The 27,517-nt window shown below is 42.7% G+C and overlaps 1 protein-coding gene across 3 annotated transcripts in view; it reads left to right on the forward strand.

Annotated features, from left to right (window-relative positions):
* Positions 1–350: 350 nt before the first annotated feature.
* The window catches only part of STXBP1 (syntaxin binding protein 1), a 54,057-nt gene continuing 26,890 nt past the window's right edge, over positions 351–27,517 (forward strand). The window contains exons 1-4 of one of the 3 annotated variants that reach the window (XM_036913863.2): positions 351–542; positions 21,849–21,898; positions 23,812–23,893; positions 26,574–26,650. In XM_036913863.2, coding sequence (XP_036769758.1) covers positions 506–542; positions 21,849–21,898; positions 23,812–23,893; positions 26,574–26,650 — 246 coding nt within the window. In that variant the 5' untranslated portion in view covers positions 351–505. The remainder of the gene's footprint in view (positions 543–21,848; positions 21,899–23,811; positions 23,894–26,573; positions 26,651–27,517) is intronic. The other 2 variants (XM_036913865.2, XM_036913864.2) reach the window with 2 other exon arrangements.

Below are 27,517 nucleotides of genomic sequence, written 5' to 3' on the forward strand. Positions count from 1 at the left end.
TCTGACTTCCTCTTGCGGGCAGGGGGAACACGTGAGGCTCCTAGAAAGAGGAAAGACAGGGCAAGATGGAGCATGTCTGCAGCTTGTGGCCAGGGATTCAGATGAGGAAGCGGGGGGACTTTAGGACCCCGCGCCCCGGGAGCGCGCGGCCGCCCGGGGTGCGCGCAGCGCGTGAGGTGAGGGGGAGGGCGCGGCTCTCGCGCCAGCCAGGCGACCGCCTCGCGCCCAGCCGCAGCTCGGCGGGCGGGGCCGAGCTCCTGGGCTGCGGTGCAATTGGCAGAGGCGCGCGGATGACGCTAACGGCTGGTGCGAGGCCCCGCCTCTGCGCGCGCCACGGGTCGGAGCCTCGCTCTGGCCGGCGCCGCGCCCCCGCGTCCCCGCGCCGACTCCAGGCTCCAGTCGGTCCCGAGCGCGGCGGCGGGACGGCGAGCTGCAGCGGCGGAGCGTGCGAACCCGGGCAGGCGTCGCGCGGGGAGACTAGGAGCCGGAAGACTCGAGCAGCGCGATGGCCCCCATTGGCCTCAAAGCGGTGGTGGGAGAAAGTAAGTGGAGTCGGGGTCCTCTCGCGGGCGGGGGCTGCAGCGGGCCTGGAGGAGCCGGGCGCTCTACCTGCCCGCGGCGCCCGGCCTCCGCGCTGGCTGCTCGCCCCGCCCGGCCGGGGCTCCTAGCGGGAGGTCCCTTTATTCCGGGGCCTCCACCGAGGGAAGTCCTCCGGGCTGCTGCGGCCGGCGCCCGCGTCTTCTCTTCCCCAGCTCGCCTCCCTTCCCGCATTCCGCCCCTACGCCTCCCCTACTGACTCACCCCACCTGGTTCTCCTCTTCCCTCCCCTCATCTCCGTCCCCCTTTCCTTCCATCCCCCGTGCCCCATCGCTCCATCTCTCTCCTTCACCCCATCTTCCCCTTTTCACACCCTTTTCTTTCCTTCCTTCCGGCCCCCTGCACCTCGCGTTTGGCCCCTGCAGCCCATCCCCCTCCATTTCTCGCTCCCGTTACCTTCCCTGCATTTCCCCGCGCCCCTTCCTCGCCTTCTTTATTCCCTAAGCCCCCCCGATTCCGTGCCTTTTTCTGTCTCGACTCCCTCCCTGTTTCCCACTTTCCTTCGTGAATCGTGACGAGCTTTAAAACCCCGGCCTGCGCCTCCTCCCAGTTGCTCCTCCTTCCTTGGGTGCCCGAGACTCGGCTCTCGGCCGCAGAGATCCACCTGGGAGCGGCTCCGCGCGCACCGGCTCCCCGCGCCGCGCACTCCCGGCCGCCGGAGAGTGCGAGCCGGTCTCCAAAGGCTCGGCTCTGGAGGGCCGAGGCCGCCTCCTTCCTCCTCGCGTTCCAGGGCCTGGACTTCCAGGGCGGGGGTCTCATCAGGATCCTGAACCCTCTGAAATCACCCCGGGGATGTGCAGGGCTTTAGTGTGCAGCGCGAGGAGGAGTGACTGCCCAGCTGCGCAGTCTGCAGTCCCCCGGTGTGCAGCTCTCAGCCCTGCCTCGGCTGAACGTTTCGGGCAGTTCGAACCATTGTTGCAGGGAGGCAATGGTTGGGTTTGGATGAAAGGCTCAGCGTAAATGGATTTAAAACAATGGATGGTGCCGAGTGTCGGCTGCAGCGGAGGGAGGACTCTTGGTGATAATATTTAGAAAACAGCATCCTCAGTACTAAGAAAGATTGGTGCTATGTGCAGACAAATACTGCCTCTTCAGTATTTGGGCTGTTTCTTTAACAAAAATGTGTAGGAATTGTTGTGGCTTTTGCTGCCTCTTTTGGAATTAAGAGAAAATTAAAACTGGGTTTTTCTCTGTAGGAGAGAATAAGAAGGGAAATACAAAAATGGTGGAAATTAGTTTCCTTTCCAATGATTCCTATTATAGTGCTCTCTTTCTTTCCTATTATAGCTCCCTCTTTGCTGCCAAATGGTTTTGGCTGTGTAGTGTTCCTTTTGAGCATTGTAACTATTTTTTTCTTGCCCATTATTTTCTTTGATATGTAGGAAATATTCCCACTTGTGCAACCTTACCTGATTTATTACATCGGAAGAAAATTACTGTAAATTCTGAACCCCAAATGAGCAAGTTTTTTTAAAGTGCCCACTGTAACACCTGCCTTCCCCCGTGCAGTAAAGGTTCTGAATCACATATGGTCTATTTTCTAAGGAGAACCAAGGTGTTTAGGGATGAAAGGACCCATAGGGATCCTCTTAAGTCAACGCCCTCATTTTACCCGTGGGAGAGAAAAGGAGGCTCAGAGCAGTTAAATGAGTTGCCAAAATCAGTGTTAATTAATTTTTTAAAACCTGGTGTCCATTTCCTTGCAACATGAGTGAAAAATACTTTCTTCATTATTTTATATATGCCATTTCCTTCTAATACCCTTTTTAAATAAAGGGTGATGAAATATGGAATATTAATGTCACATTATTTCAACTGTTATATTTGAATACAGTGCTTCTAAAACAATCCTTCAGTGTTACAGAAATCAAGTTTTTGCATCCTTTTACCAGGACCCTTGTTCATGCAGGTAGCTCCTGAGGTCCTCCAGGTGCCCTTTTTTTTTTAAAGAAAAACATGAAGGTTAAAAAAAATCAATATACAATATGGCCAAAATTTCTTCTCTGAAATGAAGCAAAGCCAGTGTTTATTAAATTAAAACCTCACCAGTTTTACATAAACCAGGTCAATGTGTGAATAGCATCTTTTTCTGTAACAATTGAGTTATGTATACATTTTGGAAAAAAATATTACAGCAATTCTTTGTCAGTGATACAGGTTAATTCTGGCTCCTAATTTTGGATGGGGTTTCTAGCTTTTCCTTTTTTCTCTTTTTTTAAAAATAAAAGCAAAGATGTGTTTTGACCAGCATGCACCAGTTTAAATGACACCTTCACAGCCTGGTCTTCCCAATAAAAATTAACCTCACAGTCACTGTTACTCATATTTGCTCACTTAATTTTCTTGATAGCACTTAAAATGATCTGAAATGACCTTGTAAATGTAGTTCTTGATCTCGTGTCAAATCCTCCTGAGTTGTTTTAGAGGCAGGTGTTACAGTGGGCATTTTAAAAAACTTGCTCATTTGGGGTTCAGAATTTACAGTATTTTTCTTCCAATGTAATAAATCAGGTAAGGTTGCACAAGTGGGAATATTTCTATATATCAAAGAAAATAAGGTGGGTGTTTTTTTGGTTGGTTGGTTTTTGGTTTTTGATTGTTTCATCCACTCGAATACCGCTTGCAGAAGAGCAGGTATTATCTGACATGTTCACTACTGTGTCTCATGTCAAGATTGGTGGCTTGCTTGTAGTCGGCAGTCAATAAATAATTTTTGAATGAATGAATGAATGAATGAAGGATATGAGAGAGAGAAAGGTAAATGTAGTTCTTGGCCTTGTGTCACATCTTGAGTTGAGTTTTAGAGTGACAGTAGCACAAAAAAAGTAGAGAAGATGGGTCAGCTTTAGCTGTTCATTCAACCAGTGTTTATTCAAAGCCTGCTAGGAACTGTGGGGGAATACAGGGACTCATACTGTAATGACAGCCAAAGACAATCCTAGAAGCTTTCTCTATAGCACACCTTCCTGACAAAGGGAGGTATACTCAGTGTATTGCACTTCATGTTGCTCTTACCCAGCTAGACCTGAAGTTCCGTTGGGGGACAGTAGGACCTTGTCTTACTCTTAGGTCTATCCTTGGTGCATGAATTAGTGCTTGGTACTCAGTAAATGTTGAGTGAATCTTTATGTATACAGTCATGCAGAGAAAGGGCTCTGGAATTAGACTATTTGGGTAAAATTCTGATCTGCTACTTATTAGCTGCTTGACTTTGGTAAATAAAGGAACCTTTTGTGCCTCAATTTCTTCATCTATAAAATGGGTAACAGCACCGACCTTGTGCAGTTCTATGAATATTAAATAAACTAGTGCATGTATAGCATTTAGCACCATTCTTGGCATGTACATCATTGTATGTAAGGTTGCGCTTTTGGTATCCTAAGAAATTTTTGCCTAGCCCAAGTTAAGAAAGATTTCTGTTTTATATTATTTTCTGTGTTTTCTTTTAGACGCTTTATAATTTTAGGCCTTATGTTTAGTCTTTGATCCATTTTGATTTAATTTTTGTGTATCCTGTGAGTTATGACCAAGGTTCATTGGTGTGTGTGTGTGTAAATTTTTTTTTTTATGTGAATGTCCAGTTGTTCTAACGCCATTTGTTGAAAAGGCCATCCTTTTTTTTCATTGAGTTGTCTTTGTTCTTTGTAGAAAATCAGTTGGCCATAAATATGGGTGGGTCCATTTCTCAACTCCCTGCTCTGGTTTCATTGATCTATATGTATTCTTTGACCAACGCCCACTCTGTCTCAATTACTGTAGCTTCAAAATAAGACTGAAAACCGGGTATTGTGAGTGTTCTCCAACTTTGTTCTTCTTTTTCAAAGTTGTTTTGGTTCCCTTGGTTCATTTGCTTTTCCATATAAGTTACAGAATCAGCTTACCTAGTTCTATTTTAAAAATCTTTCTGGGATTTGATTGGAATTGTGTTAAACCTATACATCAGTTTGGGGAAAATTGGCATTTTGTCAAATTTACTTTTTAGTTCTTTGCTACATTGCAATGTGAAAATCATAATTCTTAGTTTCACAAATAAGGGAGCAACCCTATGATAAGGAGAATTGCATATGGTTTAACAAAGGTGCAAGATACAAAGTCAGTTTACAAAAGCCAGTTGTATTTCCGTATGCTAGCAATGAACAGTTAGAAATTGGAATTAAAAATAGTATCATTTACAGTAGAACAAAAAACCACGAATATTTAGATATAAATCCTACGGAATATGTTCTAGATCTGTGTTCTGAAAGCTACTAAAACACTGATGAGAGAAAATGAAAGAAGGCGTAAGTGAATGGAGCCAGATCCCATATTCATGGATTGGAAGAATTTATGTTACATTTATTCTTATTTTACTATTTTTTTTTAATACATGTTTTCCATTCTCTTGCTCAGGTACCTAGGAATAGAATTGCTGGGCCATATGTTAACTCTATATTTAACTTTTTGAGGAACTGCCAACCTTTGGGCTTTCCAAAGTGACTGCACTATTTTAACATTCCCACCAGCAGAGTGTAAGGGTCCTAGCTTCATGTCATCCTTGCCAACACTTGTTACCTTTTTTATTATGGCCATCCTTGTGGGTGTGAAGTGGTATCGCATTGTGGTTTCGATTTGCATTTTCATGATGGCTAGTGATGCTGAACATTTTTTCATGTGCTTATTGGCCATTTGTGTATCTTCTATGGAAAGATATCTACACAGATTCTTTGCCCATTTTTTAAATTAGTTTGTTCAATTTACATTTCTAATCTACATATTGTTTTCATTTGAAGCTCGTATGTTTACTTTTCCTTTTAAACGTAAAAGTGGAAAGCTTCAATGAATGATAAATATGTACTTACATCTGATAGGTTAATCTGTTTCTTCAATGTTCTACTTTCTGTCCTTTTTTCTGTGTACTTCTGATAAAAAACTACCTTTTCTTGTAATAATAGTGATTCGATGACCCTCTAGACAATTCTCATTTCAAATTTAAAAATTATTGTTTTTGAATGGTCCCATTACGTCTTCATTCCCAGTTTATTAATTAAAAGTATCATATTTTTTTAACTCCTAACTTTTTTAAAGGATCCTAATGTTACAGTCTTACAGTCAGTGCAAAATAGTCAGTTACAACTATAAATTATGAAGAATTATGAAGGAATGGTACCAGGGCCCCATGAGCACAGGAAAGCCTGACAAGACTGGGAGGTTAGGGAAAGCTTCCCTAAGGGAGTGATAGTTAAACTACTTCCTTTTAGCTCCAGTTTACTAAGCGTTTATGTTTTGTTTTTAAAAACAGGATTAACTACTTTTTCAGTTTCTCTCAACGTGATCATATAGTTTTTCTTACTTAATCTAGTAATGTAATATAATTAATTCTACTATGGGACAATTACTGCATTTCTGAAATAAACTTTGCTTTGTTACCATGTATTCTTTTTCTGTATTGTTAAATCAACTTTTTTTTTTTTTACATGTATATTCATTAATATTGGAGCCCTTCCGCTGTCCTTTGATCTTTCCAAGTATGTTCCTGTCTCAGGGCTTTGCATTTGTCGTTCCTTATGTCTGAAATCTTCTTCCTTCAGATAATTGCATGCTTGTTCCCTTAATCTATTAGATCTCTAGTCAAATGCCTACTTCCCAGTGAGGTCTTCTTTGACTACTTTATATAAAATGGAAATTTTCCCCCAGAATTTCCTATCCTCCTTATTACCATGCTGAATTAGCACTGTCTGACATTCCTTACTTACTGCTTTATTTCTTTGTTGATCCTTGTCTCCACCAGCCAAATGTAAGCTCCCTGACAGCACAGACTTTTGTTCTATTCACTGCTTTATCCTCAGCACCTAGAATGTTACTGGTACACAGTTGTCACTCAGGTATTTGGAATGAACCATCAAACACTATGTTTTATATGTATATATATATTTTTACTCCCTCTCTTTCAAATCTTAGATTTTCTGCATCAGAACTCTCATTAAATGAAATAGGAAGCTTCCTATCTTTTCGTACATTCTAGAATAGATGAAATAACAGAAATTCCCTTCCTTGGATGTTAGAAATGATTTATCCATAAAACTTTGAAATATCTTGCTCTTGCAGGGAGAGGATAACTATTTGACAGACTTAACTTGTTTATTCATGCTGCCTGTTTCTTCTTGAGTCAATTTAGACAATTTGTAGCTCCTCATAAAATATGCCTTTCAACTTAACGATTTCAAATTTATTGATGTTAAATTAAATTTATGTAATTTAAAAAATATCTTTTGCATCAGTAGTTGTGATCCCCCCTCTCATTCTACTGTGTTTGTGTTAATATTTTCATGGACATACTTGCTAGAGACTTGTCTATTTCAATTGTCTTTAAAAAAATCAATTTCTTCTATGTTGTATGCATGTGTGTTTTATTCTAATTTCTTGAAGCAAATGCTTGGTTAATTTTTTTTTCCTAATAAAAACATTGAAGGATATGAATTTTCATCTGAGTACAGCTTTGGTTGAATCCCCCAGGTCCCCTCCCCACTGCCCTGTAGTGTTTAATGTGCAGTATTCTTGCTGTTTATTTCTAAATATAGTCCTCTCTTGTTTTGAACTACATCGCTTTATCATGAGTAATAAGTAGTTTAAATTAGGGCAAAATTTCCCTAAGAGATGGTTTAGGACTCAGGGATCATCCACGTGTTACCCATCAGATGTAAGAGAGCATACATCTGCCACAGAATCCAGAAAGGGCTTATTGAATGCACCAAAGGATTTATCTCTGGCCTTTTTGGCATACAGTACTTCTTAAGTTAACAGGTGTTTAGCAGCTAATGAAGTATCTTTTCTTCAACCGAGCAGGAAGGCCAAGTTTTATCATTATCCCTGGCAACTCAACAGCTGTACATTTTGAACCCTAGGCCTGTGGCTTGCCTGTAGGACAAGAGCTTGGAGAACCCCCAACTCTTATCTACTTATTTGATTGCTTCAATTAGTTGCTTCTGTGCAGGGCTATTGCTAGAGCTAAAGTTAGGGTGAGGTATCCAAGACTTCATTTTAATTTCAGCAAGTATGAGCTATACTTACTTCCCCACACACACACCCCTTTTTAGTAATTAAAAAATGTTTTTAAATCAGTGAGAAACTGTTTGGTAATGGAAAAAGTTCTAGACTAGAAGTTAGAACACACAGTTGACAGTCCCAGTTGTAACACCTGGTTAGAAAATTCCCAGCATCACAAAATTCTTTTAAATCTCACATTAAATAATATTTTTTAAATTGCTTGGAAAACAATGAAGAGCCATTATAAGAGGTTGTTTTTTACAGATAAAATGTAACTTTACAGATACAATTGTAGAGATTACCTGCTCAAGGTTACTTGTGTATCAATGATAATTAAAAGTCAGTGGAAGAGTCAAGGAAATGAATTACTCCTACTTTTGATAGACACCTAATCTAATAACCACTAGACAACAGCCAGCTGTTGTCCACTTGATACCCTTTGGGACAATTTGCATTAGTTAAAACAAAACAATTTGCTTCTGATATTCACTAATCTGATTTTAACATGTCTGCAGGGCACTGAAGCAAGAGTGACTACTGATGGCTTAAATTGCAAGCTTTTCCAAAGTCGATTTCCAATATTCCTTTCTGTTCCTTGTATGCCACTGATACTTCACTTTAAATGTCTATACTAATTATTTGGCCTAAGAAGTGACCTTGTAGGAAGTGAATGAGATATTAAGTATTTATCACACCAGGAAAGCCGATTTTGTTCTTGGGAACAAAAAAACTAGACAGTGTTGGAGAAAAGTAGAGAAAAACAAACAAATTAAAAAAAAAATCGCTGGAGCCTAGCTGTGAAGATACGATCTGAATCAGATTCCAGCAGCCACTCATTGTTTTTAAAGGACTTCAGAGATGTCAGAGAAATCCAGGACCTTATAGGCCGGCCTGTTCCCCTTTCAGCGTGCCTCAGAGGGTTCTGGGAGAAGTGTCTTTATTTATTTTTATTTTTATTTATTTATTTTTAAATATATCATCGATACACAATCTTAGGAAGGTTTCACGTGAGCAACATTGTAGTTTCAACATTCACCCATATTATCAGGTCCCCACCCACCCTATTGCAATTGATGTCCAGGACAAGCGTTTTTATTCATTCAATTAATATGTCTGCAGTCTCTCGTGTATGCCAGAAGCTGTGCTTAGGGCAGCAGAAAAGATGGCGCAGGAGTAGACGTGGGCAGAAGGGGAATCAGACAGGCTGCAGTAGTGCATCAGAAAGTGTGCTGATAGGGGCCCTGTGGGGTGAGGCTATTGGAGTGCACATCAGGGACCCCACCCAGCAAGGACCCCAGCAAGGCCTGGAGGGTGAGATGGAGTTGGCCAGGAGAAGGATGGTGTTGGGGCCTAGGGTTAAGTCAAGGAGGTGAGTGTCCAGGCTTGGCAGGAAAACAAGATCGGTTCAGTTTGCCTGGAGCGGAGGGGCACAGGAGCGCGCAGAGAAGTTGGAGAGGTGCACTGGCCTTTCCCGTTCATCTTTATTCCAGGAGCAGTGGGATGCCACCGAAGGTTTTGAGTCGGGGAGAGACATGGTTAGAATTTAACTTAGAAAGGACGCTGGTTGCTGTGTGGAGAATGGGTGGAGGGAGTGGGGCCCTTGGCAGAGGCCTCCGTGAGGAACCCACTGTGGTGTCCAGGCTGGAGGTGGAGGTGCTGATGGCGAGAGTGGTGTTCCCCACTGGGGATGGACAAGCAGCAGCGGGGAAAGATGTGCTTTTGTGGGACTGTGTTTCGGGTGCCTGTGGACTGTGTAAGGAGGGGTGGCTGTGAGGCAGTGGGCGGACATGCTGCAGGTCAGGGCTGGGGCACTATGGGTGACAAGCTGTAGGAGCCAGCCGATCAGAGGACAGGGTGCTGGCGAGAGGAGGGCCTGATTCACCCCCGCGGGAGGCCGACATTCATGGGATAGAGTCTTTGTTTAGGAATGAGTCTCTGTGGTCCAGGCTGGGAAGCTTGGCAGTTAGAAACTTCTAAGTTTTTCTCTCTGTGGTGTTTCCCTGAGTTTTAAAGTCAGTCCTTGCCTGTGTGAACATCATTCTTCAGGATGGTTTTGAGGAGGAAATGAGGAAACAGTTGTAGTCAATCAAAAGGCAGAGCTCTGAGGTTTGGGGTTTTGTGCTATGTCGAAATGCCACCACACTGTAGAATCTTGGCTCTGGGAGGAATCTTAGAATCATCTAGTCCAGACTGTCAGCCAGAGCAGGAAGTCAGATTGTACTACTCTGTTGGGTAAATCACATTCGCAGATTTTTTCCCCTTCTCTGTGGCTATTGGGCCAGACGGTATTATTTTTATGTTCCATGCCTGCGTGGATTCCCAGTGACAGGTATAAGCTATGAGCAAGTATTACAGTAGTGAGGGTGGAAAGGCCGCTTCTCCTGTGCGTAGATGGTAGCTCAGAACTTTCCAGTTGATTCTGATCCAGTCACAGATGGTCCTCACGAACTTCCTGTCATGGCAGGAGGAACAAAGCTGCCTCTGTTTGGCAGCTAAAGGGAAAAAGGAGGAACTTTGAGGCTTGTGGCCTTCAGAGCACCCATCCTGGGAGTGACAGGGTGAGGCTGGCCTCGCTGACCCTCTTCTGGCAGTTTTTCACCCCTCTTCTTGAGGATTGGTTTGGCCAAGACAGGAAGGAGAGAGCCCTCTCCCCATCTCTGGGCATCAACACTGTTGGTCCTGGTTGCTAGGAAAATAAAACCCTGGAGCTGAGAGCAAGAGTCTCCGCTCCATGGTAATTTCAGTCTATAATAGGCTTTCAACCATAGACTCCCGTGAGGCAGGTCCCTTAAAAACTACTTCATCTACAGATCTCTTCATGTTTTGGGTAAAAGTGTGAGGATTTTAAGATGAGGCAATCATATAGCGACAGAGTTTTCCAGTTTGTTTTCCCTAAGATGCTCTTATCACCAGTTATCTTGAACTTCCTGTTTTGGTTGTGTGGTGCGGTGGGGGGGTTGTCGCACTCCACCACCGCCCCTCCTTTTATCCTTTAAGGAACTCTGAAATTCAAGCTAGATAATAAGCTTCCTCACGCTGAAAGATCTGGCCAGCTTCTCATAGAGTGGTAATGTGCATCCTTTCCCTGCCCTGTCTCTTATTAGGAAAATTTTCCAACGTACTGAAAAGTTGAAAGAATAATATACTCATCTCTTACCTACCTTCTACCTAGATTTAACAGTTGTTAACTTCTTGCCATTTTTGTTTTTATCTCTCTCTATGAATACGTTTTACTCAAGGGTTAGGGCTGGGGGCTGGACATTGCAGAAGAAAAAGGCTGGGCAAAGGCATTATCCCAACATACAACCAACTCATGTTCTTGGAGGCACTAGTCAAATAATGCCTAGGGAAAAGGGGTGGGGGCAAAGAGAGCCCATGATACATTCTGGTACGACTGGATGGCCAGAGGAAATTGCCTCTGGACTAGGTGATTTAATCAGCAAAGAAAAAAAAAATCTACACCGGAACTTTGTTAAAGTTATATTGTAAGGAAAAATGACAGAAATATGGCATAAAGGCATAATGAATTTATTCTGGAAGAAGACTGGTCCAAAGAAAATAATCAGTCTCAAACATAAATAGGACGAACCCAGGCCTGAAATGTGCGGTAACATGAAACAGCAGAATGAAGTGGAAAAGGGTCTAGCCAGGCCACGCAAGAGAAAAAACAATGATAACCATTGCAGAACTATTAAGCCAGTTTTAAACATCAGAAGCAGAATCTTTTCCATAGAGTATAGAGTGATGGGAGAATCACCCCATCGGCATATTTAGTGGAAGTCAGTGCAAACTGACCCGTTTCTGTTGGATTTGCAACTTTTCTTCTCTTCCCTGAGCTCCACGTGACTTCATCTCATGCTTGATCCTGAGCCCAAACACCAACAGGATGTTTTATTTTTCTGTTATCTTATTGTAGCCAGTTGGGTGAATTTGGGAAGAGGAAGCAGCCTTCCTGAAATGAGATTGTTTGTGTGTTGTTTGGAGAGTGGAGGAGTAGGGATTTCCTGACATCTGGAAATTTCCCTCAGTTTTTTGTCCTTTGTCAGTTTGATAACCTCTAGAATGGCTGTATTGAATTTTCCAGAGGAGGTTCGAGCTTGTGGCTTTGCCATGCTGTGTGAGAGTAAACTTTTTTTAAAAATTAAGGTATTATTGATATACACTCTTATGAAGGTTTCACATGAAAAAATAATGTGGTTAATTTACCCATATTATCAAGTCCCCACCCATACCCCAATGCAGGCACTGTCCATCAGTGCAGCAAGATGCCACAGATCCACTGTTTGCCTTCTCTGTGCTACACTGTTCTCCCCGTGATCCCCCACACATGTGTACTAAACATAATACCCCTCAATCCCCTTCTCCTCCCTCCCTCCCCACCCGCCCTCTCACACCCCTCCCCTTTGGTAGCCACTAGTTCATTCTTGGAGACTCTAAGTCTGCTGTTATTTTGTTCCTTCAGTTTTGCTTCGTTGTTATGAGAGTAAACATTTTTTAATATCTCAGACCTGAAGCAGGTTAAATCTTAGAGCAGAGTAGATTGGGCTGGTCAGGATCCTGGACTTGAAAATAAGATGATTCCTACCACCTCTGTCGTGGACAAGGCACTCGGTCTTTCTTGGGGTCAGTTTGTTTATAAGATGGACTAGATCAGGGTTTTTTCTCAACCTCAGTGCTTCTGAACATTTTGGGCCCTGTGAGCCTGTGCACTGTGGGAGCTCAGCAGCATCCCTGGCCTCTCCCCACTAGATGTCCAGTCGTGACAACCAGTAATGTCTCCGGACATTGCTGAGTGTCCTGCAGGGAACAAAATTACTCCCCCTTCATAACCACCCGACTAGATGATCATCTGTCTTTTCTTTTTGTTGCTTTAGCAAATGTAAAGTGCTTCCCAAATAGCTGCATGATCCTGTATAAAAATGGCCCTCATTCTTGAGTCGTTTCAATGATGTTTATGATTAAATAACAGTGCTTTCTATCCTGGAAGATGAATTGCCATTTTACCGTTTTTTGTCTTTGGTCTTTTTATTTCAAAATACTAATGTAGCCGAACAGTATTTACTACTATAAACTAATTGATTTTGAGAAGATATAAATTGTTTTGATTTTCATTCTTTCTTTGATTTTCTATTTGTATATATTTGATAACTTCACAGCTCCTTTTATCAAAGAAAGTTATGTTGTTAGGAAGAAGAAAATAGCTTTCCTTTGGAGCTGAAATGAGATGACTGCATCTGAAGTAAGCCTGGGAACTCCTATTTCTAATCTCTTGTCCCCAGCTTGAGATTTCCGTTCTACTAATCAAAGTTCCAGGGTCTGTGAGGCTTTGCTTCAGAGACTTTGTAGCTCCATAACCTTTTGGCAACAAACCTTATGAAATCGAGGGGAAAGTAAGATCGAAAATGAATCTTTCCTGTGAAAGAGAAAGTAAACAGTCATTTCTGTAACTCTATCCAACATCTTAATGGGTCTGAGGTTAAGATCTGATTTCTCGGAAATCAGGCATTTATCATCATCATGCACTCCTTTCAGATGTTGGCAGCAGCCCACTGTGGGTGTGCGCCCTTGTGCGCCAAGGCATTGTTCACCCATCTCCGCTTCTGACGCTTATGACCACGCCAAACAATGGGTCCCTCCCCGCCCCCAACTCCCCACCACCCAAAGAGGAACATTCTCAGGTGCAGCAGTTGTCCTTCAGCAGTTACAGAGAGCAGTACCCTGTTCTTGCCCCCGGGGGCTGAAAGCTTGTGGTCTCTGTTTTGGTCTCTCTCACTTCTGCAGAGTACAATTTAGATACAGAATTATTACAGTGAATCATAATTTTAGGTAACAGGTATTTTATAGGGGTACTCTGGGGTTCCTGTCTTCAGATGAAGACACTGTGGAGCAGGTCCATACTGAGCAAAACTACATTTGTTTTTGTTCTTGTTTGTTGGATAGCCTTCTGTTTATTTAATTTTTTAAATTATCAAATGTACATCACAGTGGTTCAACAGTCTCTCTCCCCCTTCTGCCCTCCCCCTTGGTAACCCCTAGTCACTTCTCAGTGTCTATGAATCTAATGCTGTTTTGTTTTTTCTGTTTTGCTTTGTTTTTATACTCCACAAGTAAGTGAAATCATATGGTTGTCTTTCTCTGCCTGGCTTATTTCACTGAGCATAATACCCTCTAGATCCAACCATGTTGCAAATTGCTGGATTTCTTTTTATGGCTGAATAATATTCCATTGTGTATATGTACCACTACTTCTTTATCCATTCATCTATTGATGGACACTGAGGTTGCTTCTATATCTTGACTATTGCAAACAGTGTGGCAATAAACATAGGGGTGCATATGTCTTTTTGAATTGAATTTTGTTTTCTTCAGGTAAATTCCTAGGAGTGGAATTACTAGGTCACATGGTATTTCTGTTTTTTAGTGCTTTGAGGAACCTCTGTACTGCTTTCCACATCAGTTGTACCAATTTGCAGTCCCACCAGCAGTGTAGGAGGGTTCCCATTTCTTTGCTTCCTTATCAGCATTGGTTGTTTCTTCTCTTTTGGATAGTGAAACTGCATTTGTTTTCTGAGTTTGAAGTTTTCATCTAAAATTCTCTGATGTCTTTTTAAGAACAGCTTTCTTGAGCTATAATTCACATACCATACCATTCACCCATTTAAAGTGTACAAGTCAGTGGCTTCTAGTATATTCACAGAATTGTGTGTCTATCATCACAGTCAATTTTAGGATACTTTCATCATCCTCAGAAGAAACACTCTATTCCTTAGCTCTCACTCCCACCTTCCCCATCCCCCTGCCCTGGGCAGCGACTCATCTACTTTCTGTCAACATGGATTTGCCTATTCTGAACATTCTGTATAAATGGAATCACACAGCCTGTCATCCTTTGTGACTGGCTTCTTTGACTTAGCATGTTTTAAAGATTCATCCATGTTGTAGCATGTGTCAGGACTTCATTCCTTTTTATGGCTGAATAATATTCCATTGTCTGGATAGACCACATTTATTTATCCTTCATCAGTTGGTGGACATTTGAGTTGTTACCACTTTTTGTCTACTATGAACAGACCTTTGTTTTCACTTCTCTTGGATATACACTTAGGAGTGGAACTGCTGAATCATATGGTAACTCTACATTTAACTGTTTTCCAAAGTGGTTGTCCCATTTTATATCACCACCAGCAGTGCCTGAGGGTTCTAATGGCTCTTATCTTATGCTTCACATGTAATGTCTTGTTTTTCCAACTGGATTGTAAGTTCCTTGAGGTCAAGAAATTGATTTGTATAGCTTCTTAAAAATGTCCTCCATATGCTTCATGTGATTATGTGCCTTGTGATGCAATTGATAGACACTTCTCTAGGCCTCAGTTTCCTTTGTAAAATGGGAGTGATGATAATACTTAATCTGTGAGAATCCCTGTGAGCTTTTTAAATGCAATGATACATGTAAGATGTAAAGGATAATGTATTCCACATAGCAAGTCTTCAATAAATGTCAGATACAACTACTGTTGTGGGCACTTTTTTCTTATTGAGGCTTGAATTATTTATTGAGTTTCTTCTTTAATATGAGCTTTTAAAATTATTTTGGCTCAGGTTGTGAGATCTTAGATAGACACTGGTTAAAAATTAGTTAATAGAGAAACACTAAGATGGCATAAACTTTGGATCTGATCATTTGTATCTGTATGTTCACGTAATGCCACACTCCTCACTGAATTTGAGGGAGGAGAGTTAAGGGGAGAACATTTCTAGGTCCTTCTGGCTTGCAAACGTGGACTGGCCAGAATAGCCATACTTGCGTGTCAATTTCCTTAAAAATAAAGAGATCTCTCCCCAGCAGTTCCCATTAAAGAGGCTCTGAGGCTTCTTTTCAGGCAGTGATCTTTGAAGTAGAAAGTCTGAGTCTTGGGGGTTCAGGAGAGTGGCAGCTGGCAGGGGTGTGTAGGTGGCTACAGAGAGCTACTGGGTGGGATCACCTTAGTCATGAGTGCGTGAGTGTGAACAGGACTGCTCACTTCACTCCCAGCAAGCACTGCTCAGTTATGCCTCTCAGGGAGTTCATTCATTCTGCAGGCATTTGCTAAATCATAGTTTTATGCCAGATGCCAGAGACAGGGCAGGAGGGAGGGTGCTGGGAGCGGGAGGGAGTTGTCATGTGTGAAGGTGAATGAATGAGGCCCAGTGTTCAGGGAGCAGGGTGCAGTGAGTGACTTGTGGAGTCCTCAGCTAGGAGTTACCGCTTTAAAGACCAGGTGAGACTCGGGGGCCATCTCTCCCAGTGCATTGTGAGTCAGCCCTCTCCTCGCTGAGCTTGCTAAGTCTCCCCATACTTGCTTTCTCCCTGTTCCTGCACTGTCCCGTCCTTGATCCTGACTTGAGGACTTTGTTTCTGCTCTTCCCATGCCTGGAAACTCTTCCCCCAAGATCTTCACAGGATTGATTCGTCCTCGTCACCTCCTCAGAGGACCTTCTCCCAATCCCCCATCACAGTCTAGTTTTTTAGCCTTACTAATTTCCTTTGCACCCTTACTGCTCCCTAGAATGCTCATTTCCTTGTGTTTATTGGCTGTCTTCCCCCCACTTGAGGTGTGAGCATCTTCAGAGCAGGATCTTGTTTGGCTTGTGCATCATGGTCTTGCCAGTGCCTGGAAGGATGTCTGGCCCACAGCGGGTGTTCCAATAAATCATTATTGTTGAGTGGATGAAAGAATTTGTATGCAGAGAAACATAGTGGAAAACAGGAAACATCACAAACTCCATGGAGAGTGATAAGAAACTGATTGGAAAGCCACTGGATTCATTCTTATTAGGAAAGTCGAACACCATTTAAAGTGGATGGTGATAGTGACGGTGACGCTGATAGCCAGGAGTGTTTAAGTTCCACTCTAAACACTGAAGTAAGTGCTTTACACACTTTATCTCATTTAATCCCCCAACTTTATGAGGCATGTGTGGTCCTTCCCATTTTGCAGATGGGGAAAAGGTGACACAGAGAGATTTAATAACTCACTCAAAGTCGCAGCTAGTCAGTGGGGCGGCAGGGATCTGAGCCTTAATCATTTGGCTTCCAAACCCATCAATCATTTTGCTTTACTGCATCAAGGTTGTCTCTGCAGTATAACAGAGAAAAGCACACCAGGTGCAGTGTCAGATGTAGGCCATGCTGGTGCCCGGCAGTGTGTGTAGTGGGATGGGTGTTTGGATGGGGATCTAGAGACCCACTTCTGCACTAGACCACTCCAGGGAGTATTTTTACAGGGAGTATTTCAATCCCAAAATGAGGGACCTAGACTCTGGTCTTAGATGATCTCTAAGATTCTTTTCAGTTATGAGAGTTCTTAGCACCAACGAAGTCAAATCATTGAAAGTTATTCTGCCTTCCAGGCCTCAGCCAAGGAGCCCTGAGTATCTGTGCGTACATCTCCAGGATGCATATGCCCGAAAGGGGATCTAGGAGGGTGCCCCCTAAACTGTTTGTCATGGCTTCCCAGCAAGATGGGGATAAGGAGGAAATCTCATCTTGTATTTACACATCTCTCTGTATGAATCTTTCAACAAGAATATGCCATTATCATCAAAAACAACGTAAAGGCAAAAATTTAAGTGGTTTGTAGTTAGGTTACCAACTGTTCATGTGTAAATGGGTATTTCTAAGCGGGGGATGTTGAGAGCGCAGGGACAGCTTGTTTCTGCGTAGTTGAACCATCCCTGGTTTACCCTTCCTCGTTCCACCCCGGAAGATGCGGTGGCTTGCAAAGGGAATCCTCACCCCAGAGCAAGACATTCAAAAAGACTTAGTTGCTGTGCTCACATATCTAAAGTGCCTTCTGGGAAAGAGGAGCAGACCTCTTGCTGACTCACAGCAGTTACTAGCGGCAGGAAAATTGACAGGGGTGGAGTCCGAGCCCAGCACCCAGTTGGTAAACAGTGGAGCTGTCTTCCTAGAATCTGGGGTATTGTTGCCAAGGAAAAGCCCTCTTGGTTTTTATGTATTTATTTTGTATCTGCCACACTTCACTAAACGTTTTAATGGTTCTAATAGTTTTTCAGTTGATTCCCATGATATCTGTAGGTGGACATTCTGCATCCTTCTTAACAATATTATGCTTCATTTTATGTTCTTGTCTAAGTGAATGTTCAGAACGTTAAATAATAGCAATTTAAAAACATAGTCCTTTGTGTTCATGTCAGAACATTAAATATTTCTTTTACTTTGTGTGGACTGCTGTTTGTGCTTCAGTAGTGATGCACCTCTTCCTATGTAAGCAGAGATCACTGCCTCCTCAGAAGAGGTATAAGGATTCTTCTGTTCAATTTTATATTTGTATTTAAGATTTATATGAATTGGCATATTGGTGCCATTATTCCAAAACATATTCACATGTTATTGCAGGTTAGAGAAGTTTTGAAGTTTTTGGTGAAGTTTATTTTAAAGCTGTCTTAGTTTGTATTTCCTTTCATAGGAAAACCAACATTAAAAATCCTGATGGGTGGAAGTGGTGTGCCATAATTTTCTTAATTCCTCGACTGTATGAGTGACACATTTTATCATGACATCACAATAGGCCCGTTTTGTTGAGCACTTCATACGTGCCAGGCATTGTACTAGGCATTCTATATCATTAAGCTTCATAACAGGTCATTAAAGTATTTTAATTTTGCAGGTGAGAAAATGTAAGCTTAAACTGCTTTAAATTTGCCCAAGGTCACATAGCCAGCAAATGCCTGGGCTGTATTTTCCCAAGTCTAACTTTAGAGCTTCTTTTGTTATTTTTTCTTAACAACCTTTGCCTGAATGACTAGCCTTATACCCTTACACCAAGAGGTGTGCCTTTTTATTCAAGAGGGTGCCTTTTAGAAGAATGGCCACTATTGAGCTTGAAAAACTCTGGCAATACCCCATATTTTGGATTGGTCAAAAGGAGGGCTCCTGTGGCCCGAGTTTAGATTCCCTTAAGTCCTTCAGCAGAATAGAGGCACTTCATCCAGTCTGGGGCACCAGATTCCTGCTGCCTCTGTCTAGGGCAGCACGGTGCTCTGGGGCTCAGAGCATCGAATATTTGAATCCCCAGTCTCTCACGGTTTTGAGACCTTTGATGAGGCTTACATTTCTCCCAAGGTTCTGGCCCATCCACCATTAGTCATACATTTCAGATGGTGCGCCACAGGCTTACGCGTCCTGACACGTGGCACTGCAGAGGGCAGAGCTTCACATGGGAGGGGGCGTGCTTGCAGCGATCCCTAGAGCCTGCATTTTGGGACTCTGTTTGGTATATTGGGTGCATCTGAAGATGTTCCAGATGATCTTAGACCACCTGCTGTCTTTCTCGGGACTTGGAAGGGATTTGCTGAGTTTGGGAGTCACCCAGGACTTAGAGAATATGATTGAGAAAGAACCTACTTTCTTAACCCCTTGGCCAGAATCTGCCGGGGCTGTGCTCCCGGCGATTATGTGGAGGCTGGAGCTGCCCTGGTGTCTTCCGTTCCATCTGCATAGACTAGGTGGGTGCAGAAGCAGATACACATGACTGAGCGTGCAGAAATAAGAGCTGCCAGTTGGACCAGCCTCAGAAGGCCTTATTGTTTCTCTCCACACTAAGAGGACTTACAAGGGAGCTGAAATGTGATTGCCAGGGATTATTTGTGAGGAAGTAGCCCGAGCTACTTGATTCTTAATGCTAAAATGGGCTCTAAGCCTTGTTCCCTTTTTGGTATTGGATTAGAAAAATGTAGGGCAGGATTAGAATTGGCTCTTAACAGTACCCAGGACAAATATATGCCCTGAGAACTACAGACAGGAAGGGTTGGAGCCCAGATTTATAACTCCAGCGGAGTCACGCTTCCAAGCTCCAGCTCCCTCCAGCTGCCTCCTGTGCGCCTCCCTCCCATGGCTGAGCCATCTCAGTCATCAGTCACAGGGGACTCTTGGTATCCTGCAAATCACTTCTCCTCAATCTAAATTTTTTCTCCCTCCCATGCTCCAAATGTCTCTATATTGGTTTCTTTGCCTGAGCCAAAAACCTAGGCATTATCAGTTTCTTTTTTTCCCCCCGATAACCAGTTGAGCAGCTCAGCCCTGTTGGTTTTACTTCCAAAATTTACATCACATCCACTTGCTGCCATCTCCACTGATGGTTGGATGATTGCAAAGGCCTTCTCACCTCACTCCCTGCTTCTGTCCTCGCCCTCTCCAGTCTACTCTTTACAGCACTCAGATTACGTCCCTTACCTCCTGTGGCTTTCCAGTGCCCTTCAGATAAAGGCACCCTCCCTCTCCAGCCTCTGTATGACCTGACCTCCAACCTGGTCTTGCAAGGTGTCAAACTCTCTTCTCCTTTCTCCACCCTAAGCCTGGGCACCTGCTCCTTTTTTCCCAGCCTCTGAATGGCTCGTCTTCCTTGCTAGGCCTGCTTCCTCAGGGAGGCCTGGCCTGATGCCCTTTTACAGAAAACTGTCCACACCTGTTCATTTCTATCACAGCCCTTATATATTCACCTTGGAGTACTTAAAAGAAGCTGCAGTTGTTTTTATTCAGCTTCCGCTCCCTTTACTAGGGTGTAAGCCACACCAGAGCAGCACTGCATCTTTTGTTGTTTGTTCCTGGTGCTGGGTCCAGTGATGGGCAAACGGGTTACTCAACAGGAAAGAAAATGAAAGAGCGAATGAATGAACAGATACATTCCCATATCATTATTTCTTATAGGTGCATAGTATTCCATTGTGCAAGCTTAATCTAATTGACTGAACCACTGCCCTTTTATTGGCTATATTTGTCACCAATTTTTCACCACATCTGAAACATGAGAAATAATCTAAATGGCTACTGGGACAGTTGTTGACTAAATTAGGGACAGTTTTGCAGGCTTGAAAATCGTAGGGAGCATTTTTATTAACATGGGGAAATGAGTTTGTTGATGAAAAAAATACAGAATTTTATATACAGCATGATCTTAACAGAGTAAAGAACTCTGGTAAAGGTGCATAGAAAAAGCTAGTAGGAAATAAACTGTTAATTACGCATTTCAAGTTGGCAGGATTACAGATGATTTTTCTTCTGATTTTTTTCTGTATACAAGTCATACGTGGTATTCTTTATACTTTATGTATTTTCCAAGCTTACTACAGTTGAGTGTGTGAGTGTTTATGGTCCAATAAAAAGTTCTTTAAAATTTAAGAACACTTTTATGATCCATCAGATGATTGAAGGTAGTCAACAAGCAGAGCTAGTAATGATTGTGCTCTCTAGAAAGTCACCTACATGTCTGACACACACTGGCTAATGACAACTCCTAGCCTGTGAGTCCTCACAGGTCTGTATATTACCTGGGTTTAGAAAGAGTAGCAAAAGTGGTATTTCCCATGAAACCTCCATGGCTAGGACTCTTGTGTAGTATGGCATTACAGAAATGGGGGGTTCATCAATCAAAGTGGTGATTTTGGGATGAGAGCGTCCCACAGATGTGCTCAGGGTTAGAAAGCCATCACAATAGCTCTTCACATGTTTTTGTAGCTTGAGGGGCCTCATGTGGCTGGGGCATCATCAAACCCTTCACTTACTCAAGGCGGTGGTCCTCACACCCAAGAGCCTTTTTGGGAGTCCAGGAGGTCAAAACTATCTTCACAATAAGGCAAAGATGTTACTTGCCTTTTTCACTCTTAGTCTTTCACAAGTGCACAGTGGAGTTTTCCAGATGCTGTATGATTTGTAACAGGTTGCAGAAGCAGATAGGAGAATCCAGCTGTCTTTTATGAAGCCAGACTTTGGAGTTGTAAAAAATGTAAAAAAAAAAAAAATCAGTATTCTCATTAAAATGTTTTTATTGTGGAAAATTTAATTACATGTCAATAAATGTTATGTTGCTATATAATGGATTTATTTTAAATGAATAACTATTTAAAAGCTTTTCAGCTTAATTTCTAATATCATAAGTATCAATAGATATTTTGATAAGCAAATAGTCTTTGGGGGCCTCAATTTTTAAGAGTGTAAAGGAGTCCTGAGACCCAGAAAGTTTGAGAACCACCAAATTAAAGAAACAAGAATAGAACTCTCTTTATGGTGGACTGATTATGGCTCAGTAAATGGATGGGTTGAATTTCCTGAGAAAGAGCACAAAGCCTGTGGGGGGAAATGACCCAGTCAAGAGGTGGGCGTTGGAAGTCCTTGACAGTCATTAAATTTTCCTTTTCCTTCCTTCCCTCCCTCCTCTATCCTTTTTTAGAGATCATGCATGATGTGATAAAGAAGGTAAAGAAGAAGGGGGAGTGGAAGGTAAGTAGAAGATATAATTAAGGGCCTTAAAGGTGAGTTCATGTGGAAAAAATAGGAATGGGGAATAGAGCTGGTGGGGAAGGGTGGACGGGTTGGGAATGAGGGCTTTACTCTGTATCCAGAGAGTACAAAAACGGCAATCTGCTGAGCCTCTCATTTTATGTGATCCAGTTGATAACTCTCTTGGTCATAAAGCTTATCTTAAAGATCGCCTAGTGGGGCATTTTAGCAGTGGGACTCTTGTATTCAGTCTTACCTGGAACCTGTTCTATAAAGCAGAAGAAGTGAAAATACTCTGCTATGGGAGAGGAAGAGGAAACCCTTCCTGCCCCCCTGGGGGCTTAAAGCATCTTTATGGGGCCCACATAAGTTTGAAAAGCCTCATCTGTTCTATCCCCATCTCTAACAGCTTAAGACTGAAGAAGTAAGCTTGTTTATTCACAGAACATTGACAGCAGCGCTGAAACTATAGTGTACATGAGGCAAGTGTGTAAGCTAATCAGGTTGATTCCGGCCTCAGTTCCTGGAACAGGTGGTGCGGGTGGGAAAGCGAGCCATCCTACATTCGGGAAGTCGGCGTTTCCAGGGTCACTTGGTGTCTGGGGCCAGGCATTACGCTGGCCAGGCGAGCGTGCAGTTTTGCTCCAACGTCCCTGCGTGGTGTTGAGGGGTTTATACCACCATTCTTGCCCCTGAGTGTTCCTGCAGTCAGGTGCCCACCACACACTTTCAAGTTTCCTGGGCCCAGGAACAGCCGAGCTGATGGGTGCAGGAAGACTTTTGAATTGCACCGCTGGCCTTGCGAGAGTATGATTTGGCCCTTGCATTCATCTAGCCCCATCAGTAATGGACTCAGGGATGTGTAAATTTTAAACTAATCTTGAGCAAGCAGCCCATCAGAGGAAAAGTACCTTGCTCTTCTTGTACCATAGCAGGAAGCTGGTCCACGTTGTGTCTTGCTCCTGCTACCTTGGCTTGTATCATCAAGGAAGAGACATAGCCTGGGTTAGCTGCTGGCTTGCCCTCTCCATTATGGGCTGAACGGAGATAGGAGTGGTTAGCTGAAGAGCTTCAGGTATGAAGCTTTTAGACCAGGACTGGCGTGTCCTCGTTGTTCCAGTCTGGAGTGCGGGAGGGCGCCCTCCCGGACGACACTGCCGGTACACCCTAGCGATGAAGTCCTTGCCTTCCACACCGTGCGTGGCCCTAGTGTTCATTCTCCTTGCAAGAAAAAGTTCAGCTCTGACAAAATGCTCCCCAGTATGGTTTTCTCTAAAAGTTGGTGCTATAGATGATTCTTTTCTCCCTTTTTTTTTTTTTGCATTCTTTATGAGTACTTTATCATAGAAAATTAAAACATCAATTTTTTTAAGTCTATAAAGTTAAGTCAGTGAGAGCAAACTAATCCTAGGTTAGGTTTGGGTATGGGAGGTAAAAGCTAGTGTGTATCTCAGCAAACTTCTGGCCCATAGGAATATCAGTAATTCGATACAGTTGACCTTTGAACAACACAGGTTTAAACTGCATGGGTCCAGTTTATGCAGATATTTTTCAGTAAAGATACTGGTAAATTTTTTGGAAATTCATGATAATTTGGAAAGACATTTTCTTTTCTCTAGCTTATTTATTGTAAGAATATTATCTGTAAACATATATAAAATATATGTTAATCAACTGTTTATGTTATTGGTAAGGCTTCAGGTTAGCAGTGGGCTATTAGTTAAGTCTTCGAGGAATCAAAGTTACCCTTGGGCTTTTGACTGTGTGGGGCTCAGCGGCCCTGTCTCTTGGGTTGTTCAAGAGTCAACTGTATTCTGCATTTCTGGGGCTCTTTTGGAACTTTGACCCCATAAGCTGATGAGGGAATCGTAGCAGATGCCATACAGTCTGTGAGCTGTTCTCTCTGTTTCCAGGTGCTGGTGGTCGATCAGCTGAGCATGAGGATGCTGTCCTCCTGCTGTAAGATGACGGACATCATGACCGAGGGCATCACAAGTGAGCAAGCTTTGTCTCTGCTCTTGAGGGGCACTCAGGCGTTCTCTCTGTGGCAAACTTTCCTCCTCCCTAGTCATTCTCTCAACTTTAGATTCTTCCAACAACCTTGGTGGTAAGACGATAAGTTTCTGAGAGAAACCCACAGCTTACTTGTCCATCACTGAATCCCTCGTACCTCACCCAATGTCAGATGCTCGTTAAATATCTGTTAAAAGATGCCGAGAGGCAGGTGAAATCGAGGGAAAACAAGCAGGCCACCTAAGAGGCAAAAATGGGCAAAAGACCTGAATAGGCACTTAAAGGAAGAAACTCAGGTGGCCAGTAGATACATGAAAAACTGCCCACCCACATTAGTGGTCAGAGAAATGCAGTTAAAATCAGAGTGCAAGCCTGCTCTACATTCACCAGATTGGAATGTTTAAACTCTGAAAATGCCAAGTGACAGGATATTAAAAAATGGGAATGCCTGTATGACAGAGGGTCAGTTGGTACAGTTACTTTGAACAACACTTGGCAGTGTCTAGTAGAGTTGAAGGCATACTTTAATATTTATACACAGTTCAAAACCAGGTAGACCTAAGCTGTACTGTTGTACAGTGCAGACCTAAGTAGTAAAACCAGAAAGAGAAGTGATCACACTCAAGTCAGGATGGTTCTCTTTGGAGGGGAGGGAGGAAATTGTGATGAGGGGGGAGAAGAGGGTGGGTGGAGAGGTAGTAGTCTTTGAAATAGCATTGATTGAAAAGCTATCTCTTTTGAGGTATTACTTCAAACCAGGAAGTTAACCTTTGTGTTTCCTCCAAAAAAATGTTCAGTGGAACATACCTGTCATAACGTATCTCCTAACTTTTTCCCTTGGAGATAATGTTATATGATGTTGACTTACAGACTGTTGCTATTCTTTGTCAGAATTACTACCAAACCACAATTATGGGAGGAAAAACAAGGAGGGTTGAGGTTTCACTAAACTAAATGAATTTAAAGGTTTGTCCTTTATTCTAAGATTATGGTTTTCCTATTATATGATGTTAAAATGTTTTTTAAATTATGAAATTACGGTGATGATCTATTGTAGATTTTCTTGTTGATTAAATTCTATGGGAAGTGTGTGTGTGTGTGTGTGTGTGTGTGTGTACATATATATATATATATAATAATAATTTTGGGGGTACAGTGACTGTGGATGTGATTTCTTCATTTTAAAAAATGCTTTTACAGAAGACAAGTAGTGATTCTACAACATCTTACTATGCTAATGGACAGTGACTGTAATGGGGTTTGTCGGGGGGACTTGGGGTAGGAGAGAGCCTAGTAAACATAATGTTCTTCATGTAATTGTAGATTAATGATAACAAAAAAAAAATGCATTTCCAAACCCAGCGTATCTGTCACCAGAACATAGGCCTCTAAATGGGAGTGGAGTGTACAGTGATTGGTGTGACTCCTTGTCATCCAGTGATCCAAAACTAGGCTTGCCCCTGTTTTGAGCTTACAAAGTTGTTTGCATCACTCAATTCTTAAAACTATTTTTTTCTTTGTCAAAGCCAAAAAAATACACAAAAGTTAAGGAGGAAAAAGCCAACGGGAACTAAGGTTCTCCTGACCAAGAGGCACCAGCGCCCCCCACTGTCCCCTCCCCCGGGGCCATCACCCCAGGGGCAGCCACTCCGCTCTTCCTTCTGGTTGTCTTTTTGATATTTCTAAATAAACGCTCTTCTCTCTTGATTCACCAATCTTAGATGTTTTCTATTAACGCCCTGTGGTAGATGAGGGTTCAGCTCACCCCCTGCTGCATACAGATTCTTCCCTACCCCAACGCCGGGGTTTTTTAAAAAATGTCCTTACTTGGCAAAAGTGAAAAGTTAGCAACTCTTAACATTTTTGGAGGGAAGTGTTGTTGGCCTGTGAAATTCAAAAATTACCATCCCTGGTAAAGTAGATGGCTGAGAGCTTTTGGTATTAATTTGAACAGAAAGTCTTTATAAGTGTAACAATGCATCATTCTAAAGTGATGCTTTAATTTGCTTCACTCACCTACATAGGAAGAATGGCACCATTCGGTTGGGCTGCTTTCTGTACTAGAGAACAGGACCGCATAGGTAATACATCCTAAGCTTTATTAGGCGGCTAGAAGATGATGATCTGAAAAGCGCTTTGCAGATGCAGTAGCTGACATATCATAAAAGAAACAAGCAAGCTGAATGCCCATGGTCAGCTTTAATTACATGAAATCTTTAGTCTTTGAACTGCTCGGAGGGACGATATTATATAGAGGATATGGTTAGGATGTCTTCATTTGCTATACAGAGGAAAAGGATGTAAAAAACTACCCAATTGTTGATAAATAGACCCAGCATGGAAATTCTAAAGGAATTGGATGAGAAAAAACTAAAAGAGGCAAAAGACTTCTTGACAGAACGAGGTAGCATTTTCCATGAGATAAGGAACTGACTTAAACTGAAATGGGAAGTGGGAAATAGTGTGATACGATTTTAGGTTTTCTAGCATCTTGAGCATTGTGGGGCGGTGGAATGTGGAAACTAAAAGAGGGGAGAATGGTTCTTCTTCTCCCCGCTGTAGATGTGCATCTGCACCAATGAAGGTGACCTGTCTGTATCACTTTTTATTTATGATCACTGGTCTTTTCCATGCTCACTGTGGCTGCTGTTCTGTTGTCTAGTTGTGGAAGACATCAACAAGCGCCGAGAGCCGCTCCCCAGCCTGGAGGCCGTGTATCTCATCACTCCATCTGAGAAGGTAAATCCTCCCCGAAGGCTTTGACTAAGGTTACGTGGGCTGGTTTGGTGTCCACGTGGCACTGAGTGTCTGACGTCTCTGGGTTAAGCGCACACGTAACACAGTGCTCCGTTTAAATATGCAGTCCGCGGGTGGGGGAGGAGGCTCAGTGTGGGGCAGAGGGTACACCGAGCTTTCTAAGAACCCCTGTCCAGAAAGCCAGGCCAGGTTGTTCCGCTTCCCCCTCTGCACTGCTTCTCTAGGTAGGAGACCCACTTCATCTAATTAGTGATCACCTCCAGAACTTTGGCATTTTATACTTTTTGGTTTATTTCATCAATATACAGTGAGTGTTCACATTTCCCTGTCTTACCGTTTTTGGAGGTTGGTTTAAATCAGCATCCAGACAAGGTCCACCTCCTTGCTTCTGGCTGATAGTTGTCTTAGATCTCTTAATCTGTCTAAATCTCCTGCAGTTTTCAATTCCCTTTCTTTCCCGTTTTGAATACTGGCTCGCATATAAGTTTCTGTAGATGCATTCTGGCAATGTAGAGGCCATTTATAAGTGTAACAATGCATCATTCTAAAGTGATGCTTTAATTTGCTTTAATTTGCTCTAAATGGCCAGCGTTTCATCAGTATGACTCTCCTCGAAGGGTCTGACCAGCTTCCTATTTTGTGAGTCCCTTTGTGGGACGCCAAGTTCTGATAGCCCCAAAGAATCATCACTGTCATTCTGGAATGAGCTCGGACAGCTTCTATTCATCTAAACTCTGAAATAATCCTAATCTTAAATCCTCAGAACTCAGTTACAGCCAAACATGAGGTATAGATATGCATCAAAAATCTATTTGTGCAAGCAGCTTGATTTAACTCGTTCAGATATAG

The sequence above is a fragment of the Manis pentadactyla genome, chromosome 3 (genome assembly GCF_030020395.1).
Source record: "Manis pentadactyla isolate mManPen7 chromosome 3, mManPen7.hap1, whole genome shotgun sequence".
NCBI lineage: Eukaryota > Metazoa > Chordata > Mammalia > Pholidota > Manidae > Manis > Manis pentadactyla.